The sequence below is a fragment of the Protopterus annectens genome, chromosome 5.part0, assembly GCF_019279795.1.
Source record: "Protopterus annectens isolate FY-2018-M chromosome 5.part0, PAN1.0, whole genome shotgun sequence".
Classification (NCBI taxonomy): Eukaryota; Metazoa; Chordata; order Ceratodontiformes; family Protopteridae; genus Protopterus; species Protopterus annectens.
Window position 1 is genome coordinate 1448723320 of NC_056735.1, and position 21473 is coordinate 1448744792.

The 21473-nt window shown below is 38.9% G+C and overlaps 1 protein-coding gene across 1 annotated transcript in view; it reads right to left on the reverse strand.

Moving 5' to 3' along the window:
• The window catches only part of LOC122801730 (DNA excision repair protein ERCC-5-like), a 941093-nt gene that overhangs the window by 282396 nt on the left and 637224 nt on the right, over positions 1–21473 (reverse strand). Inside the window, exon 13 of the mRNA XM_044071253.1 lies at positions 12308–12452. Within this exon, the coding sequence (XP_043927188.1) occupies positions 12308–12452 (145 nt within the window). The remainder of the gene's footprint in view (positions 1–12307; positions 12453–21473) is intronic.

The window sequence follows — 21473 nt, forward strand, 5'->3', positions numbered from 1 at the left end:
TGGGATGAAACCTTTTTGTGCAAAACTTTGGCAGCTGGTAGTTTAGTGGAGAAGCGAACAGATCTATGTCTGGAGTTCCCCATAACACTGTCAATTTCTGAAATACATGAGGATCCAATTTCCACTCGTGGGGATCCATAATTTGTCTGCTCAACACATCTGCTAAGGAGTTCTGTGCTCCGGCAGAAACCTTGCCTGAAGAGTTAGCTGTAAACTGAGAGCAGTCTCCCACAAAATCATTGCTTGTCTGCATAGAGGATAAGAATGTGTTCCCCCTTGCTTGTTGATGTACCACATGACAGTTGTGTTGTCTGTTAGAACCAACACCTGCCCTGGAAGAAGTAAATCCTTGAAAGCTATTAATGCAAATTGGACTGCTAACATCTCCTTCAAGTTGATATGTAGATGTAGAAGTCTGGCAGGCCATGTGTCTTGTATCCACTTTCCATTTAGATGAGCTCCCCAAGCTTTGTCTGAGGCATCTGTCGTTAGAATCTGACTCGCCTCTGGCCGGGTCACAGAGAGTCCCTTGTTTAGGTGACATTCCTGAGCCCACCACAAAAATTCCTTTTGAATGCAAGGTATTATCTGAATGACAGTGTCCATATCTTGGCAGTGCTGTGTCCATACATTTTGAGATACCATTGTAGCTTCCTCATATGCAGTTTGGCATTGGGAAGCACCAGAATACAAGATGCCATGAACCCCAAGGCTTGAAGGACTGTCCTTGCAGTCAGCCTGGACTGATGAGACAATTGATGGAAGTAAAGAGAAAGATTCTTTTGTTTGTCCGGGGTCAAAAAGGCCATCTGGGATGCTGTATTCAGTCTCACACCCAGAAAGCACATGTCCTGAGAGGGTACTAGACTGGACTTTATTTCGCTCACAGAATACCCCAGGCATCTTAGCACTGCTATCACATAGTGTAAATGATGAAGAAGTTCGTCCTTTCCTTGAGCCAGAATCAGGCAATCGTCCAAATAAGGATAGATCTGTATTCCTCTTAGCCTGAAGAAAGCTATCACTGGAGCCAGAACCTTCGTGAACACTCTGGGCGCAGTAGATAAGCCAAAGGGCAATGCAGAGAACTGATAATGAGAAGTCCCAGCCCGAAAACGCAGATACTTCCTGCAACTTAGCCTGATAGGAACATGAAGGTAAGCCTCCTTGAGATCCAGAGTCACCATCCAGTGATCTTTGCCCAGCAGAGGTAAAAGCTGTTGTAACGTCAACATTTTGAACTTGGGAATGTCCAGATAAGTGTTGAGGATAGATAAATCCAAAATTGGTCTCCACGTGTTCCCCTTCTTTGGTACTAGGAACAGGCGAGAATAAAATCCTAGGCCCACTTCTGGCAGAGGGACCGGTTGTATGGCCCCTATTTGGAGCAGCAGAGAAATTTGTTTGTGAGCCTCTAGTCTTTGCTGAGGAGGAACGTCCGGCATGCCTTTGAAAGGAGGCAAGGTATGGAAATAAAACCTGTAACCTTGGTGTATGATATCCAATACCCATCTGTCTTGGGTAATCAAACTCCAGTTTTCCTTGAAGAGTGCCAACCTTCCTCCCAAAGGTGCTGCCAGGCAAGAAGGATCTGGCAGCTGAAAGGGTAGGTCATTGGGCCTGTTTAAGAAAGGACTGGCCCCTGCCCTCACCCGAAGATTGTGCAGGAGAACTCCCTGTTCTAGGTCTGAAGGAGCTCTGAGCTCTGCCCCTACCACATCTAGATCTACCCCTAGACTGTGAATCATAAGAAGGGTACGTCCACCCCTTAGCAGGCCAATTCCTACTAAACTTCGGAGGCTGGACTTGCAAAAAATCTTTAACAGCCTGCATAGACTTAGCCTTGTCTTCCATTTTCTTCAAGACTGACTCCACAGGTGAACCAAACAACACATCAGACTGTAAAGGAGCATCCAAAATCCTTGTCTTAACATGGTCAGATAAATTCTGATCCCTCAGCCAGGCGTGCCTGCGAAGAACTGACCCAGTGGCAGCCACCCTAGACGAGGCCTGTACAGCATCAAAACCACATTGTAAAGAATGCTTACCCACCTGTTCAGAGACATGTACCAAATCTTGTAATTCTTTACACTCAATGCCTTCCGCCAGAGCATCTACCTTAGACTTCAATTGAGAAAGAAGATAGTTTTGATATTTCAACATGTGAAACTGGCAATTCAAAGCCCTCATAGCTAAGGTGGAAGAAGTATAGACTTTCTTTCCCCATCTATCCAAAGCTCTGGCCTCTTTATCTGGAGGAACCGGATTTTTACAACAGAGGCCTTGACACCCTTAGGTCCCTGACTAACAGTTTCTGGGTCCGCCCTAGGACTCTTATAAAGATATTTATGAGCTTCAGGCACCCTGTAATACCTATCCGGTTTAACAGGAGCAGGAGGCAAAGAATCAGGATTAAGTGAAGCCTCTGCAAACACATCTTCCACAACATCCAGAACAGGTGGTATAGCCAAAGGCCTATGCTGGGGTAAAAGCAAAATTCCTAAGCCTTTTCCTGGAATCAGAGAAGTCCTGACCTTCCCACTTAAAATGTTCCCTCATGGAATGAAGAGTCTCTGAAAAGAAAAATCCTCTGGAGGAGAAGCAGAAGGAGTCGAATCATCTGCATCAGAATCAGAATAAGGAGAGTACTCCTGCAAGTCTTCAGTCAAGACTCTGAAACATCTGAAGCCTGCTCAAAACTCCCCAACTCTGGTTCCACCCTAGGCCTCTTATCAGGGGGGGGCAAAGAACCTCTAATCAAAGTAATTAAATCTTCTGCCATTTTAAGCATGTGCTTCTTGGGCACAGATCCTGAAGAACCAGGGGTGACACCAACAGAAGCTAAACCTGGCCTGCCTCTGGGAGAAGCCTTAGAAACAGAAGGAGAGGGCCTAACCACCCTAGGAAGGGAGGGGAGTACAGTAACCTGAGAAGCTCCTTCAGCCTGACCTGCCTCCTGAGAGGCCACATCCTGCAAAATCAAAGTCTCTCCCTGGGACTCCAGAGAAGTCTCCGGTGGAACCACCGGTTCCACTGACGCCTCTAAAGAACCGGCGTCCGGTACGGACGACTCTTCCTGCCTGGGTTTAGCTGCTTTGTCTTTGCACTTCTTCGAAGAAGCGGGCGTCGGAGCATCCGACGGCATCTTATAATTGCACCGCTTCCCGAAGACCAACCTAGCACAATCTAACCTTCGCTTAATAGTGCGCTTATTGAACCTAGCACAAAAGCGACACCCAACAACGTCGTGCTCAGGCCCCAAACAAGGAATACACAAAGTATGATAATCTCTATGCGGTATCTGCTTCCCACAAGAAATACAGTTATTCACTTTTTCTGACATCCGGTAAACCACTGAGGCAAGAAAAACAAAATATTCCCAACGGGTACTTAGCCAACTTTGACTCGGTCTGAAACTCCGACTTCGAAAAATTTCAGAACGCCGAACGGCACTTGCAACGCTGCTTCTGCATCGGACCATGCGGCAAAAAAGACTAAGGATATGACGTCGGTCATGCGCATATGTACCCTGACGTCCTGATGTCAGTCTTATGCGCCTTGACCGACGTCAGGCTAATACTTTGATATTCGGGCCGACCGAGGACAGCGGACTACCCAAGTGTAAGGACTGCAGCAATGTGAGATGAAGAACATCTAAAATTCCAAGGAGGAGAGACCTGTTTTAAAGAAGGTATCTGGTATAAAACTCCTTTCAGAAACTGTTTTATTAAAAACAGAGAAGAAAAAGGAAGATATGTGTGCAAATATGCTGAAATGACTGCAAGATGTTCCTTCACAGAGGAATAAGAGAGGCCAGAGAGCAACTCACACAAACATTTCAGAACTGGTGGTATATAAGCTCTAATGGGACCCTGGTTATTACATAGACGACAACAACAACATCTATTCCACTTGTTGATATACAACTTCCTAGTAGCAGGTTGTCTTGCCTTCTTTGGTACGTACTGCATGTCCACATGAAAGAGGTACCTGAAGTTGCTTGAGAATGTGCATATCTTACACACCTGGTCATGTGTGAGTAGATCTAGTCTATGAAGAAGTTTCTGGCAACTGCTCTTGGCAATTCCATGAGAAGGGAGATCCACTACTGCCTGAACCTGAAGGGAGAACTGCCTGAACCTGAAGGGAGATACCACAGTGAACTCTGAAGAGCCCCACTGAATTTTGACAATGGCCCTGTATATCAACTGAAATGATGGAAAAGCATATCTTGCCTCAGTCTACCTATAAGGAGTCCTGGGACAGAATTGGGTCAAGTTTCTGTTTGAAAAGAGGCAAACAGATCTACTGGAGGTTCTCTCCACATCTGAATTAATCCCTGGGAGACCTTTTGTGTAACTTCCATTACTGAGGGTCTATCCTGATCCTGCTCAACTTGCCTTACCACAGCTGGCACATTCAAGAAGCATGGATTCACCGAATGCTGACCTAACTAGTTCAGCCCTATCTAGTACAGTGACTGGGTCACAACAGATTTGAGGAGTAGGAATCTAGTCAACATAACCTGCATCCACTTCAGCAAGATCTTCTTACCAACCTCCTAGAAAACTGACACTTAAGCTGTTGGGGATGAAAGAAGGCCTTAGGATGTTGAAATAGGAGGAAAGATAGCTAACATCTATGGAAAAATACAGAAGTTGCTGTAGTGGAAGTTATATCTGCAAGGCAAGTCACAAGTGTGATGTTGTAAAGGTGTACTAGGCATCTGCCATGCACAGCCTGGAGACAGAAAGGAAAGAAGGTACATAATCAGGTTTTGCAGGATCCTTGACATAGTTGTTTTCAACCTGGGTGCTGTAGCACCATACTCAGGATGAAGCTATGAAGTAGACATAAAAATATTTGTACTGCTACCATCTTTCTTTCCAGGCTGTGAATTGATTCACTTGTGTCTGACCTCAAATTTACATACAAATTACTTAGATTAGAGGTTAAACTTGTGTACAACATGTCAATGTGTAAAAAAGCAGTATTTCAAAAGTTATCAGAGATACAGCTGCATTATTATGGAGAATGCCCTTGGTGTCAGATAAACTTTTATTAAGCTAATTACAACAGTTTTTTCCCCTCTTTTAGTTTGGGTAGATGCCATACTAACACATATCCATTTTTGATAAATACAGCAATGAAAATACAGGTTTGTCAGAGTTAAGATTAACTTTATACCATACATAAGGCATGCTGCCTTTGCAATACTGCTGGTTGGAGAGGTTTCATATTATTAAGCTGGTACATGAAAGAGTTTTGCTGTATTTGATTGTCTGCAGCTCCTCTAAATGGAAACTGAAGACCAGTTAAGTACCTACTGAATTAGTGATTATGCATGTGGGATGAAGAGCAGTTCTGAAAGGGGAATAATAACACTCTTAAGAACACTGTTAAGCAATTAAGTAAATATGACATTATAAAGTTTTAAATGTCAATCAACTTCAGAGGTACTGTACTTAATAATCAACCTGGAGAACACGTGGAGTTATGAACAGAAAATTAAGAACCTCCTAGGATTCTTTTTTTTTTCCACCCCTCTCTTTACTACACTTATCCTCTGTAGGAAGTGCTTATTCTTAACATAGTAAGAAGGCCAAGTAAAAAGTACACTCTAGGTTACAGTTTCACGGGGCCTCCATATCTGGAGTCACTATGCTTAATATGCATTTCAAATGTTGTGTCACACAGCTGGCTGCATGGTAACAACAGTTGTTGCTGCCAGATGAAGGATTTTTTTACTCCCTGTCTTGTATTCTACTTGTTATGCAATTTCTTTACACAGCTATGACTGAGGAGAATGCACAACAGTAAATTTGCTACACATGCACAAAGTACTGAAATATTTTGTTAAACATGTTGCTGAGTCTGCATGTACTGAACTTTCATTAACTGATCTTTGCAGCCTCTAGAGCTTGCTTATGTCCTAGGGTGCAGTATTAGTATATTTGAAAGAATCTAAGGGAAAGTGTGTGTGTGTGTGTGTGTCTGTGTGTCTGTTGGGGGTGTGCTTATAGTATACCTTTTCTTCTAATTTTCATCATCACACTGCATTTGAAACCTCAACGTATCTGGGATCTACTGATTTTCTCACACAATTCAAATACTTCCATCAGCTAAGCACAAATGTCTCCCGCAAGATCACTCAGCTTTTCCTAGCAAATATCCTGGCCTAACTCAGAGGGTATAAAGGAGGGAGATATGAGTGGATATGTTGGTTTTAAAAGCTACTAAATAACATAAAATGTTATTAAAGTGATTGCTGGATATGCACATAGAACTATGTTTCGTGATGAAAGACTTGCTGGCACTAGTCTGTATTGTTTCAAGTATAATTTTTAGATGCACCAGTTCATACTGATACCGTCACATAACAAAGTGCTATTTTTCTGTTGCACTTACCATCAAGATATTCAGTAAGATGTAATAATGCATGGCTGCCACTTCCAATCATCATTTTTAATAGTAAACGAACCAGATAACCAAACCAACGATTATGATATCAACCACGAAGACACGAAGTTCCTCCAAAAGGTTTAATAACAACAAGGCACATACACATTAAACCAACACTGACCTAGGTTTCGTCCTGTGGACTTCTTCAGAGTGTTGGTAACCATAGCATTTTATACTAAACATCAGTGATTTAATTAATTGAATAATTGCACCAAGCTGTTACAATGCTGTTTGGAAAAATACAACAAATAGAAATACCATATTTTTACTTTTTACCTATAACAACACACCTACAACATTAAACACATAAATAATTAACCACCATTTAAAAATATATATATATGTTAATGAATATATATATATAAGTAATACAAAAGGTATTTTAAAATACATATGTACATATAAATGATTGTCTGTGATAATATTAAAAAACTAAATGTAACTATTGATATGTTAAAACTGTCCACTTGTAGAGTTGTATAATTCTACATAACCAGCTATAATGTTATGATGAAACCAAACATTATAAATTTATACAACTAATTAAACTACATAATATTAACCCAATATGTTTTGCAGCCTAAGATATGGTTTAATGGTTATAAATTCATTAAGCCCTGGAAGAAAATGTGCATTTAATATCATCTGCCACTTGAGCTCACAAACATCAAGGTGATGTTCAGTTAACCTACCCTGTGGATCCTGAACTAACTGTTCTAATATACAAAAAGAAAATTTATGATCTTTATATAATATATCGTGCTAAGGCATTGGTGGGTTTTTGATGTTGAATGTCCAAGACGTGTTCCTTAATTCTATCCCTAAATTTTCTACATGTCTTGCCCACATAGAATGCCATGCAAAATTCGCATTTAGCTAAATAAACTACGTTAGTTGAATGACAATTAAACCTACCCCTAATCCTAATGAATGTATTGTTAACTATTATTTTACTTCCTGTTTTCATAATATAAGGACATGTAGTACACCTACCACACTTGCTGTTACCTCTAATTTTGTTGGTATTAGTGTCCGAGTGTGTATTGCCTCTCTCAAAAATTTGTTTCAAGGCTCTATCCTTACGAAAAATGAACTTGGGTTTACATAATGTATAACCCTGAAATTCCCTTAACCTAGTGAATGATCTCCAATTTTTCTCAATAATATTAATAATAGCATCAGTGTCCGCATTAAACGTGACCACAAACAAACATGTATTCATCCCGTAAATCATACTTCAATTGATTATTAATATTATTACTGAATATTGGGTGTGAACTTTTAAGTATAGACTGAATCTGTCCATTTCTCCTTTTGGTCTGTATTTCATTCCTTAGGTCCTCACATAAGGATATAGGATAACCCCTATTAGTAAATAATTTTATCATGAAATCTACTTCCCTTACAAACTCGACATCATCACTAACCATACGTGCTGCCCTAATAAATTGTCCTTTAACAATCGATTTTTTCTGATGCTCCGGGTGCCAGCTGTCGTAATGCAAGTATGAGTTTGAAAATGTGGATTTCCTGAAAATTTTGGATGATATATGATTGTTGTTTTTATTGTAAGTTAAGCTTACATCTAAATAATTGATTTCCTCCTTACTGACTTCATGGGAAAATTTTAAAACCATACTGTTTGGTTAATATAAACAATAAATCTCTCAAGGATGTTTTTATCTCCCTGCCATATAATAAAAATGTCATCCAAAAAACGGGTGTATAATTTAATATATGACTTAAATTCACTATTGAAAACTAAGTTGTTTTCCCAATATGCCATGATGTAGTTGGCATATATGGGGGCACATGCTGCCCCCATTGCCACACCAGTTTTTTGACGAAACCTATAGCCTTCAAAAAATATAAAATTATTTTTTAACACTATTTCCATTAACCTTACATAGAGATTTATATGATCTTGCTCATACACCCCAGTAACTATTAACTGCTCTTCCATCCATTCTAGACCAATGTCGTGTGGTATAACACTAAAAAGGTTGACCACATCAATTGTCAAAAACATGATGTCATCATGTGCTCCATAATTTCTGATCTTATCCAAAAAGTGCCATGAGTCTTTGGTTATGTAAGGAAAACTATTTAAACCATTTTTCAGTTTTGAATCCAAATATTGACTTATAAATGACACTTTACTCCTCTTGCCATCGACAATTGGTCTAAAACGAACATTATTAAGACCTTTGTGGATCTTTGGAATACCAAAGATCCCACTGACCACAGGGTATTTATTTGTCATATAGAAAAATTCTTCCTCATTGATCTGCCCTTGAAATAACATGTCTTCAAGAGATAAATCAATACCTTTGTAAGCTAAGTTGACCTCATTAATACTTACTTCCACATAGTTGTCATCCGACAACATAGTTAACATTTCATTGTCATAATCCACCTTATCCATTATTACAGCTCCGTTTCCCTTATCAGGCTTCATTACACGTATATTTTTATTACTACATATAAATTGAATACCATCAATATGTTCCTGTTTTAAATTACTCTGATATACTACGTTGTCATCCTTATATAATTGTCTGATGTCTTGTTCACACAAGTTTTCAAAAATGTGTACCATATTATTGTAAGGTGGGTTGAAATAGCTAGGTTTGTGCAAGTTAGTAGTTTTAACTATATGCTCTTCACCCTTTTTAAAACCAAAATAGGCCAACAAATTTAATTTGCGTGTAAATAACTTCAAGTCTCTAAGTGTATCAGCTACATTTCCTCTTCTACAAGGTACAAAATTAAACCCTTTTGATAAAATGTCTGCATGATGTGTATTAAATTCTGTACATGAGTAATTAAACAACTTAAAATCTTTTGTACTATTAAACACTATTATAGGATTCGACAAAGGGGCAATACATTCATTCACTTGTTCCCTATGAAAAGGGTAGGCCTCACCGTCTTGCTGATTAATCTGTGTTAAATCATTTTCTTCATTAACCCAAAGAGTGGGGGTACCACCTTTCCTACCTACAATGTTTGTATCATTATCTACACACTGCCCTTCATTGTTAAATGTACCCGTACTGACTGAGTCCAAATGTACTTCATTGAACTCACCCATAACATTATGTACACTCATCTGCATTAAAATATTATCGTCATTGTCGAGATGTACTTCATCCAGTGTTTCCCCATCATCCAGGTTACATATTACTTCCCGTTTACTACGGCGATTAATATTTGCATCAAATGTAGCTACATTGCTTAACATACCTTCACAAACATCATTAAATGTGGTCGCCGCTTCTATTAAGTCGGCACTGCCACTATCTTCCAGTAAAGATTCATAAATACATACACTTTCCATTAGAAAATTGTCACAAATAGTTCCAGTGTACAAACTAACTTCATTTAAATCATTGCACCTAACGTCCTTAAACACACTTAATTCAATATCTAGAGCTGCTGAGTCAAGTCTGATAGGAGTAATGGAGCAACTCAAAATTGCATGCCCCATCTGCGTTTTAGCTCCACTGTTCAAACATATGTAACAGTCTTCATCGCACACAGATGAATCGTGTATCCAAAAAATTCTTTTATTTACCTTCTTGTGGTTTTCTGCCACTCTCCTTCCTGATTTTTCCAGTGATAGTCCATCCTTGGTTGTAGACCCGATCGAAATCTGTCGTTTCCTTGAAAAGGACCTTGCTGCCTTATCCTTTCCGACCTCCTCGGAGCTTCTACTAAAGGGTCTGCACCCCGTACGGCGGCACTATAAGAACCTGCTGCTGTTTCCGTCACCGCCCCATCATATACTTCTTCATCCTGATTGGTTATTTTCTCTGTCATGTTATTACGAGTAGTAATCTTGGTTGCCAATGGATACACTTTACTATTTCGATATGCTGAAATATCCCGCTGCAATTTATCAAACTTTTTATTATATAAAATTTCACAGTTCTTGTCTATATCTTTCACCACATTTACATAGTTGGTGAAATATTGGTCAAATAGTAAATCATGCGTGATTTTCTCATGAATTTCATCAAGCATGTTTAACAGTCCCTCAATACGGAGGTTATTGTGTTTAACCATAACCTCCATAATTTGTACCCCTGTGGTATCAAAAATAGCGTGAAGTTCTTTAATCATTTCTACATTGTTTTCACAGCCATTCGGGTACCGCCAAACCCGTAAACCTTTTGGGACAAGCCGCAGTTGAATGTTACGCTCTAGATAACCATTTTCTAATTGTAGTCTCTAACTTAAACAATTTCATTTCAAATTCTTTCATTAGCTCAGTCAATGATTTTTGCTGAACTCGTGTCCCCACCTGCGGCAAGTTTTTATCATTACCAAAATTAAAACAACTTGTCATCCATCTGTTCCGGTTATTAGCCACAATGGAACTGGTAGAGTTAGAAAGTTCAACTGATGGTCTAGGGACGGAACCATTACTATCGGCATCCGACACTTCTGCATGTTCAGCCGTCGCCAACACAGGTGTTGGTTGGGTTAAGGGTAACCCCAAACTGAAATTGGAACACGTACCGTTAGTAGAACTGATTTTACTTGAAAGTCCTTGTATTAACACAGTATGCTCACGAAGCTGCTGGTGCACTTGCTGTAATAACACTTTGATGTTAATAGGTGAATCTTCGTCCTCCATGGAAAATTGTACAATAAACGAACCAGATAACCAAACCAACGATTATGATGTAGTTTTTTGACGAAACCTATAGCCTTCAAAAAATATAAAATTATTTTTTAACACTATTTCCATTAACCTTACATAGAGATTTATATGATCTTGCTCATACACCCCAGTAACTATTAACTGCTCTTCCATCCATTCTAGACTAATGTCGTGTGGTATAACACTAAAAAGGTTGACCACATCAATTGTCAAAAACAATATATATATATTTTTAAATGGTGGTTAATTATTTATGTGTTTAATATTGTAGGTGTGTTGTTATAGGTAAAAAGTAAAAATATGGTATTTCTATTTGTTGTATTTTTCCAAACAGCATTGTAACAGCTTGGTGCAATTATTCAATTAATTAAATCACTGATGTTTAGTATAAAATGCTATGGTTACCAACACTCTGAAGAAGTCCACAGGACGAAACCTAGGTCAGTGTTGGTTTAATGTGTATGTGCCTTGTTGTTATTAAACCTTTTGGAGGAACTTTGTGTCTTCGTGGTTGATATCATCATTTTTAATAGTGCCTTGATATGGAAAAAGTTGGAATCTCCAGACTTAAATGAATGGTTCTGGGTGGAAAACAAAGGGTAGGACAGACTGAGGAAGATGGGTACTGGAGTTCTGTAACAGTTTCTTCACCAGTGTAGTACTAGTCATGGAAGGAAGGCAGAAATAGTGCAGAACAGGAGGATGAGGGTGATGGAGGGGTGGGCATGAACTGGTCACCTAAGTACATAAAGGCCAGCTATGTAAACAGACAGAGATTAGAAACAGCCCATGCTTTGTACATTTAGCTACTCACTTTTCCTCTACTAAAGTTGTATGGTGGTACTGCAGGCATTCAGCTTAAAAAGCACTCATACTGTAACAATACCCAGTTCAATGTTACCCTAGTTCCTGGGTTATTCATAACTTCAGTGATGCAATGCATATGTCTTCATATAGTACATGTCAGAATGATTAACCTAGGGACAAGAACCAGCTGTGATTTGTACTAAGAAGCAAATATTTCTAAAAAGTATACAATGCTTTATAAAATATACCATGAATAATGTGGAAGTAGTTTTTAAATCATCCAGTTTACAAAAGCATTCTTGGCACTTAAGGTATTCAAACGTACTTAATACTACTTGTTAATTGCTATTACAACAAAGAAAAACATACTTTAGTTTTAAGAGCGGTTCCATGCCATGTCCCGGAAACTCATTCAGGATTTCCATAGCTGTCACAAACCCTACACCTGGGATTCCTTCAGTGTAGTCACTTCCCAACAGATAAGCCAAATTAATAAGTTTTCTTCTGTCTAAACCTACAGAAGAAAAAGTGACACTACATAAAAAATGAGTTTCTGAATTTGTATAAGTCTTTAAATGCAGATTTAAAGAACTTGTATGGACAATATTTCAAATGACATGTACATAAAGAGTTTATCATGCTCCTCTCTGAAGTTAAAATAATTCTACTGTATCTGCCATTCTAATTCATGCAACTCTACATATTCTAAAAAGAAAACTCTAAAATTACACAACCACTACTTCAAGATGAACTGCTAAAATTAGCAATTTACTAAGCTAATAAGATGATAAATATTAAGTCTGTTACTTAGTTGTTGGCATTCACAGATTAAACTATAATGAGGGCTGCAGATTGATGGGTGTGTCCTTTTCATTCTGTACTGTAACAGCGGTAGTGGTGCTGCGGTAGCGTTGTCACCTCACAGCAAGACGTTGTCGCGTTCGATTCTCAGCTAGAACGTCTTCTGTATGGAGGCATGCGTGAATGGGAGTGCCTTCGTTGAAGGTTGTGCGTCAGGGCTGGTAACTCGGCACGTAAAAATCCACTACCAAACATTAGCGGACCGGAGTTCCTCTGTGGTGACCCCTATAACTGGGATAAGCTGAAAGACACAACAACTGTAACAGACTTGTAGTTAGCATACTGCATGTCATGATACGTACTGCATCAGCTTTGATGCACACAATATTCAACTATTTCTATTACCAAAAATATGCAAGCAATCAGTGCAGCTCTAAGAAAATTTTAACACAAGGTTTCTATTTGCACTTACCTGCACACACGCACAACAGCAGTCTGAAAAAACATTAGCCTACCTTAAATTTACATCTCCAACTGCATATTACCAGACTCTGATGTGTTGACTGAGGAGCAGTTCATCCAGTCCTGCTCAAAACTGATTGATGACTATTTGAGAAAGTACTTAGTGAAACATCAAAAATAAATGCCAGCTCTTCTGCCCAGAGGGATAATGCCCTGCCTCAGACTTGTGCCCCATTCACCCCATCCTTAGTGAGGCACTGTTACAGCCACACAATATTTCAGAAGATACTTTCATCTGAAATCATTGCAGGGCCTCTTGGAATGAGCTGTTACTGTTCTTTACTCTGCAGAATTCCCGTAAATTTGATACACATGTACAATATACTTTCAATCAGATTTGTACATCTCTGTTTGGACATGACGTAATCTTAATTTCCTTCAAAGGAGAAAGAAAAGCTGAGAAATGTAACTTAGTCCTCTCTAGATAATACCTGATCTGCAAACTGAGGGGCAGGGCACTAAAGTTGCCTTTCTTCCACTGTTTTCTGGACAGGAGTACAAGATTAGTATATGCATCATCTGATTACTCAAATATGAAACGAAAACTATGTCAACAAATAAAACTGGGACTTGCTGTCATGCTAGCTTATGAATAGTGATGAAAGGTTTCAATAATGATACATAACTAAATAAGGAATATGTGGAAGTCTGGTTTGTGTAACAAATAAAGTACCTTTTACTGTAGGATTAAAGAACCCAGTTCAGATCTTGTGGCGAATTTCATTCCCCATAGCTACAGTATAAGACATTTCATTTACCACACACCAGACCTCTGTATCTATTAATTTTTCTCTCTCTCATATATGTATGTAAATATAATACATTTACATACAATGAGTATTCAGCTAATAAGAAAGACAGGAGCTTACATGAATTTGGTCAACTTGAAAAGTAATAAGGGTGCAAGGAGATAAGAATGCTTGCTAGCGTGTATACTTAATATGCAAAAAAAAAAACAAACAAGTAATCTCCGTGGTACCCCTGAAGTCTCAAAACAACCCACTAAACAAGTGTAGTGGGTCCAAAAACAAAACAGTGTAAGAAACTTCTCTGTGTGGAAAATTTTCAGTCCATATATCTCCAGTTAATCACTGTATATTAATCAGATCAGACAAAAGTTGTAGATGTAGCAAACTTAAACTCAAGTAAAAAAATAATAATAATAATAATAATAATAAATATATAATTGTACAGAATTACTAAGTTTTCTCTTAGTATTCTTAATAAAGGATTTTCAACTGGAAACAGACTGCCTGCCTTGTTTGGATTACTTTTGAATACTTAGTAATTCTGTACAATTTTATATATATAAATATATATATATATATATATATATATATATATATATATATATATATATATATATTTTTTTTACTTAAGACGAGTTTAAGTTCGCTGCTTCTACTACTTTTGTCTGATCTGATTAATATACAGTGATTAACTAGAGATATATGGACTGAAAATCTTCTACACAGAGAAGTTTCTTACACTGTTTTATACTTAATATGCACATACATAATCACATGAATATTTTTTAAGCTATCAAACTATTAAACCTTGTTACAATATATATATATATATATATATATATATATATATATATATATATACAAAAAAAAAAACAAATAGTAAAAGAACTCCACAAGAAGGCAAACACAGGCAATGAACCATTAATAAGATGTAATGCAAGACGTTTGACAATGATTCACCAAGTAATTTGCTGAGATTACCACATGTTCCACCCTCTTTTTCCTACTCCAGTCTGAAGCTATCAAACTGCTGATGTTAAAGAAATGTACGCAGAGTGACTCTGAGACAACACTCAAAGAACAGAAGAGATGCATACACTGAACAGTTTTTAAAGCTGATAAACTGATAGTGCCAAATTAATTAAAGAAAGAAAGGCTGCCATAAAACATACAAGTCTCACTTACGCATTGTCAAGTATACAGAAAGAGCTTCTTCTTGCCAACACAACATTGTACAAACTAAACAAGAGACACAAACACTCAAAGTGGCTATGAGAAGTTCATGCAACAAAATAATGCCACAAGCAAAAACTACAATCTAACTGTTTAAAGAACAGATCATATATATAAAATTCCCTCACTTTAAAGCTGATAAACTGAAAATGTCAATTCAGTTAAGGAAATAAATGCTGGCAAAAATGCAGAAGTATCACATGGGCATTATGAGTCATAAATAAAGAGCTTGTGATGTGTTATTTTGGTTTTGAATTAAGTTTTGTGTGATATGACTCTCCCCTAACCAGACCACCATCACGCTGTCAAATGCAGAGAATACTTTCATCAAACTTGTACCAGTTATGCAGAACTCAATACCACAAGAATAAGATACTCTTCCAACCTGAATATCTTCAGTAAAACTCTTAAATATTATTTTAAACAGTCTTAGCAATGTCACTGCTTTGACAGTCATGACTAGAAACACAACTGACACACACCAGTCTCTGTACTACAGACACTGTTTATTTCTACTAATACTTACAATTATGCTGTACGAAATATTGTCCAACTCCCATCCATTCCCAGCTAGTCTCCTTCACGGACCCCTAGACCAACCTTGATTTCCCTCCTCCCATTGATCCTTTTTGTTTACTAACTTCATATCTTTTACCTCACCTCACCTGCCTTAGCTGTTCATTTCTTTCAACTGCTGATAATGCAAATCCCAGTGTAATGCTGTTTTTATTTCTTTTCTATGCCTACACTCTAACTCCTGGCATAAGACTGAAATTGGTCACTGTGACCAGTGTTCTACTTATGTTAACAACTTTTATATAAAAGTAAAATAAATAAAACATTATCGTACTCCAGATTAGCCCAGCACACTTTCCTTCTACTTCCTCCCTACTCTCTCCTTCTTCACCTTTGTCTGCCAACTTCAATACTTAAATGTTAACTATTCCTATTGGTATACTGTTTATTTGTTAATTCATATTTTATTACTCTCGCAAGTCTGTCTTTCTTTGGTCAAATCAAATATCATTTGTACTGTCTGTGATTGAATGTGTGCTGTTATGCTCAATAATGGCAATGTGTATGTGACTGATTTATTGTGATGTATTTGCTGCCAACTGTGGCATAGGTCATTCATGAAAAGGGTCTTTGGACCAGTGTACTTATCTGGTTAAAAAATGTAAAAATACATTTTAGTCAGATAAGTGCATAATAGTTAAAAGAAATATACTCCAAGAGAAGATAGTAACTCTTATCTGTTTCCAGGAAGACAACATGGCAATCTGTTTCAATATCAGGAAACTGAATATCTGATTTGTGTCAAGTATTTTTCATAGGTTTCAGAGTTCATGAAGTTAACAGATACTAAGACAAGGGGCATGAAAAATGCACTAAAAGCTAAATTTTCAAAGCACTGTATTCAAAACAAGATGATCATATAATGGTCCACAGCAGGCAAGTATGGAGCTCAAAAGTTTTTCAGAATAGTTGGAATTTCAGCATATTATACTTAGCCCTAAACTACAGCTACACACAATCAAATAGTTAAAGAGCAGTGTAGACTGTCAACAATGTCATAAAGTCACAGACCACTAAAAACACCTTCATCTGCTCAGTTACTTATAGGTTGTAAAATAAAAGAAAAGCATTTCTCTGTCTACTTCTTTGTCAATGCCTGAAAATCAAATCAGTCAAGACGGAACTATTATGAACTGTGAGAGACTTCTTTCTCATTTAAAAGAAAAAGGTGATAATTGGGTGTATTTAAAAGTTATGTACTTACCATAACTTGGCATCTGCGTTGCCCATTTTCATTTTTACTCACCAATGGGTCTAGTATCCGATCCTTGCCTCATGCTCCTCCCCTTACCCATAATGCCCTAATCCATTCCCAACTCCTCAGATCAAGTTTGCAGTCTTACTATCACTGACTCATCACAATATACATAAACACACCAAGGTAGATAAGGCTCAAAACTGGAACTGAGGGTTCCTATAGCATCTGGGAGTCCTTCTAGGAGTACTGGGTCAGGGGATGGTTGGGAGGGAAGGTGAGGAAGAATGAAAAAGGACAACACAGATGCCAGGTTATGGTAAGTACATAACTTGGCATCTGTGTTGTCCTTTTCATTCTTCCTCACCGAGGGGTCAGAGTTCACAGCTATGTAATTCTCTGGTAGCCCTCTCGAAGGACATGCCAGAGCACTGTTGAACAAAGGGACATTTTGTTCCTAGAGATAATGTCCAATTTGTAGTGTGTAACAAAGGTATGGATCTTTGATTAACTGCCTGCAGTGTAAATGTCATCAACTGAAGCTCTGGAAGTGGCCATAGATCTAGTAGAATAGGCTCTAGGAGGATGATACAATTCCAAACCTTTTTAAGAATAAATTAGTAAAATACAATCCTTAGTTCATCTGGCAAGAGTAATTTTGGAAACTGTTTGATCCAAATGGTTAGGAGCAAAGGACATAAAGAGATGGTCAGATTTCCTGTACTAGTTTATTCTGTGAAGGTAGAAATGCAATTGTCTATAAACATCAAGAAGGTGTAGCATGTATTTGCCCTTACTTGAAAAATTGGGAAAGAACACTGGCAGTTGTATGGACTGGTTAATTTTAGACCCCATGGCAACCTTAGGGATAAAGGAAGGATTGGTTTGTATGGACACACTACCCTTATGGAAAATGATGTAAGGAGGCTTCGCTGATAAGGCCTGCAACTCAGAAATTCATTTCACTGAAGTAATATCTAACAAAAGTATTATTTTCCAGAAGAGATGTTTCAAATCACACTTGTTTGTTGGTTCAAAATAATTTTTAGATAACCCCTGGAGGACTAGCATGGGGTCTCAAGGAGGAATCCTTTATGGGAGGTTTAAGGAGGAAAAATTCCTTTCACAACAGCTTTACATAACCTACAACTTGACAAAGAAAAAAGTTTATCTCCAGTATGAAAATTAGATACTGCAGCAAGTTGAAGCTTAATGGCAGAAAAATTAACTCCTTCTTTGAAAAGAATACTGAGAAAAAGAAGGATAGCCAAATTAGGTGTTGAAAAGGGGTCAATGTTCCCTTTAGAACCACATAATATTCTTCTCCTTTTACTTTTGTAAACCTTCTTAGTGGAAGCCTTTTGGGCACCCAAAATAATGTAATTTACTGGGAAAATAAGCCAGAACCATGTTACTATCACTGGAAGTGGAGAAATCATGTGGTCAGTTTGAGGGCATGGAGACTGGGATGCTGATAATCTGATGGGTGAGACAGGAGATCCTGAGTGGGCTCTAGAATCCATGGAGAACATTTGAGATGAGACTACAGAAACGGGAACCACACCTGTCAAGGCCAGAAGGGTGCAATGAAGATGACGGAGCTCTTCAGGCTGCTTGCTATCTGTAGAAACTTTGGAATCGATGGGAGAGGGGGGATAAACATAAAGGAGTCCGGGGGGACAATCATGAACAACAGCATCCCTCGGTGAATCTACCTGTGGAGGGGAAATCAGTACAAAGGACTCGCTTGTTGTTGAGGGGAGAGGCAAACAGGGCGCAGCAAAGGTGGCCCCAATGGCTGAAAATCCTATTCGCTATTCATTGATTGAAGGACCATTCATGTGGGATCAGAATGGACCTGCTGAGTCTGTCTGCCAGCACGTTGGTTTTCCCCAGTACATGTGCTGCAACTAGAAAACAGTCTGAAGGGATTGCTTATTCCCAGACGCTCATGGCCTCTCTAAACAGGGGGTATGAATGGGTTCCTCCCTGTTTGTTGATGTAACTTAAACTTCAAGGTCTTAGAAAAGCCACCAACACTATTAAGCTATTCAACTAAGAAACGGCTAAGTGCCACACACACACAAACACATAGACACATATACGCACGTGCACACACAAAAGAGAGATTTATATAACAGAAGGAAAACAACAAACCCTAATGCCTGAGAAAAAAACTAAAGGGAGGAGCAAAGAACTCTCTTGAAGCAGAAAATCACATGGAGAAAAGGATATTTATAGTGAAAAATATCACAATAAAGACACAGTACAGTTTTGTACCTACCATAAATGTAGATGTCCGATAGGAATGCATCTGCAGTCCTTACAAATGGGTTGTCCTGTCGTCAGGCAGCCCTTCGGTCGGCCGGATTCCAAAGTCTGGGTCCGGCTTCGGCTGGTGTCGCACTTCACCTGACGTCATAGCTGCAGTTCTTCGGGTATAAAGGCATCAGCCGACGCCATTTTCCTCAGTGTTTCTTGCCCCAGATGCCAGGTGCCCTCTTGGATGGCTAAATTTGGATAAATGCCAATGTTTCCAAATAGCAGAGAGCAAACACATAAAATAAGCATGTATGTACATATATACAAACAAATACACCATAATAGATCCCCAAGCTAGCTGAAAGATGGCAAGTACCCTAGGAGTACCACAGAGGGAAGGCGGGTGGGTAATCCTGACTGCAGATGCATTCCTATCGGACATCTACATTTATGGTAGGTACAAAACTGTACTATGTCCTTCAAGGATGCATCTGCAGTCCTTACAAATGGGTAGAATACCATAGCCAAACTAGGGAGGAGGAAAAAGAGATTATGGTGTAGCTAGGATCCCTTGCAAAACAGCAGTGGCAAAACCTGCTCGGGATCTAGAGTATAAAGGTAAATTATAATGCTTGGCAAATGTATGCACGGAGGTCCAAGTAGCAGCCTCTATAATGTCCTTGGTAGCCACCCCTCGTAAGAAAGCTGTAGTAGTGGCTGTAGCCCTTGTGGAGTGAGGCCTGATGTTCTCTGGAGTTTTCTTTCCGTGGAAGGAGTAACAAAATCTAATGCAATTTCCTATCCACTTGGAGATTGTCTGTTTTGAAATTGCTTTTCCTTCCCTTCCTGTTGCATATGCTACCAGAAGCTGGTCAGTTTTTCTATTGGACTTGGTCCTGTCCAGGTAGTAGCGTAATTGTCTATGCACATCCAAGGTATGCAACAGTCTTTCTCCCCTGTTCTGTGGGTTGGGGAAGAATGTAGGTAGGTGGATAGCCTGGTTTAAAGACACTCTGGATACCACCTTAGGCATAAATGTAGGATTTGTTCTCATGGACACTCTGTCTTGATGGAAGATCAGGAAGGGTTGCACTGCCATTAATGCCTGTAGTTCAGAAACCCTTCTTGCTGAGGTGATTGCCAGCAGGAAAGCAGTTTTCCAGGATAAGTATTGTAATTCTGCTGTTGCTGCTGGTTCGAAAGGAGGAAGTGTCAATTTTTCTAGCACAAAGTTCAAGTCCCATGGTGGCAATGGTGGTTTTCTAGGAGGTTTTACATTTTTAATTCCTCTCAGAAACTGCCTGAGCAGAGGATGTAAGAAGACAGGGGGATCCAAGCTGTATTCTGCCGAAATAGCTGATGCGTGTATCTTGATGGAGGAATAGGACAGGCCTGTATGGAAGAGCTCTGCCAAGTACTCCAGGATGTTGGCTATGTTTACCAGTGACACATCTTTTCCCTTTGCAGTACTCCAAATGAGATATCTTTTCCATTTTGCTGCATAATTCTTTCTTGTTGAAGGTCTGCGAGCCTCAAGGATAATGTCTTTAACCCTTTGGGATAAATTTGGGTTAGTTGCTCTTATGTAATGTTCCAGGCAGTCAGCTGCAGAGTTTTCAGGTTTGGATGCAGGATGTTGTAGCTGTTCTGTGTTAACAGCAATGGGATCAGGGTAGTGTCCACATTTGTTCCCGAGACATGCTCCTCAGTAATGGGTACCAATGTTGTCTTGGCCAGTCTGGAGCTATTAGAATGATCCTTGGACGTTCCTCTTTGATCTTCAAAAGCACCTTGTGCATCAAAGGAAGTGGTGGGAATGCATATGCTGTCAGGTTTTTCCAACTGAAAGATAGGGAGTCCACCTTCCAAGCAAGTGGGTGGTACGTCCTTGTGCAGAATTTCTTTAGCTGGTGATTGAGTGGGGATGCAAATAAGTCTATTTGTGGTAGTCCCCATTTTCTTGTGATGGCTTTGAAGATGTCCGGGTGCAGCATCCATTCGTGGGCATCCGTGGTAGTTCTGCTTAATATGTCTGCTAGAATGTTTTCTTTTCCCGGTACAAAAATTGCTTGCAACTGAATGTTGTAGCTCAGAGCCACATTCCATAGGTCCAGTGCCATCCGGCATAGAGGGTATGAATGTGTGCCTCCCTGTTTGTTGATGTACCACATAACTGTGGTGTTGTCTGTCCTTATCA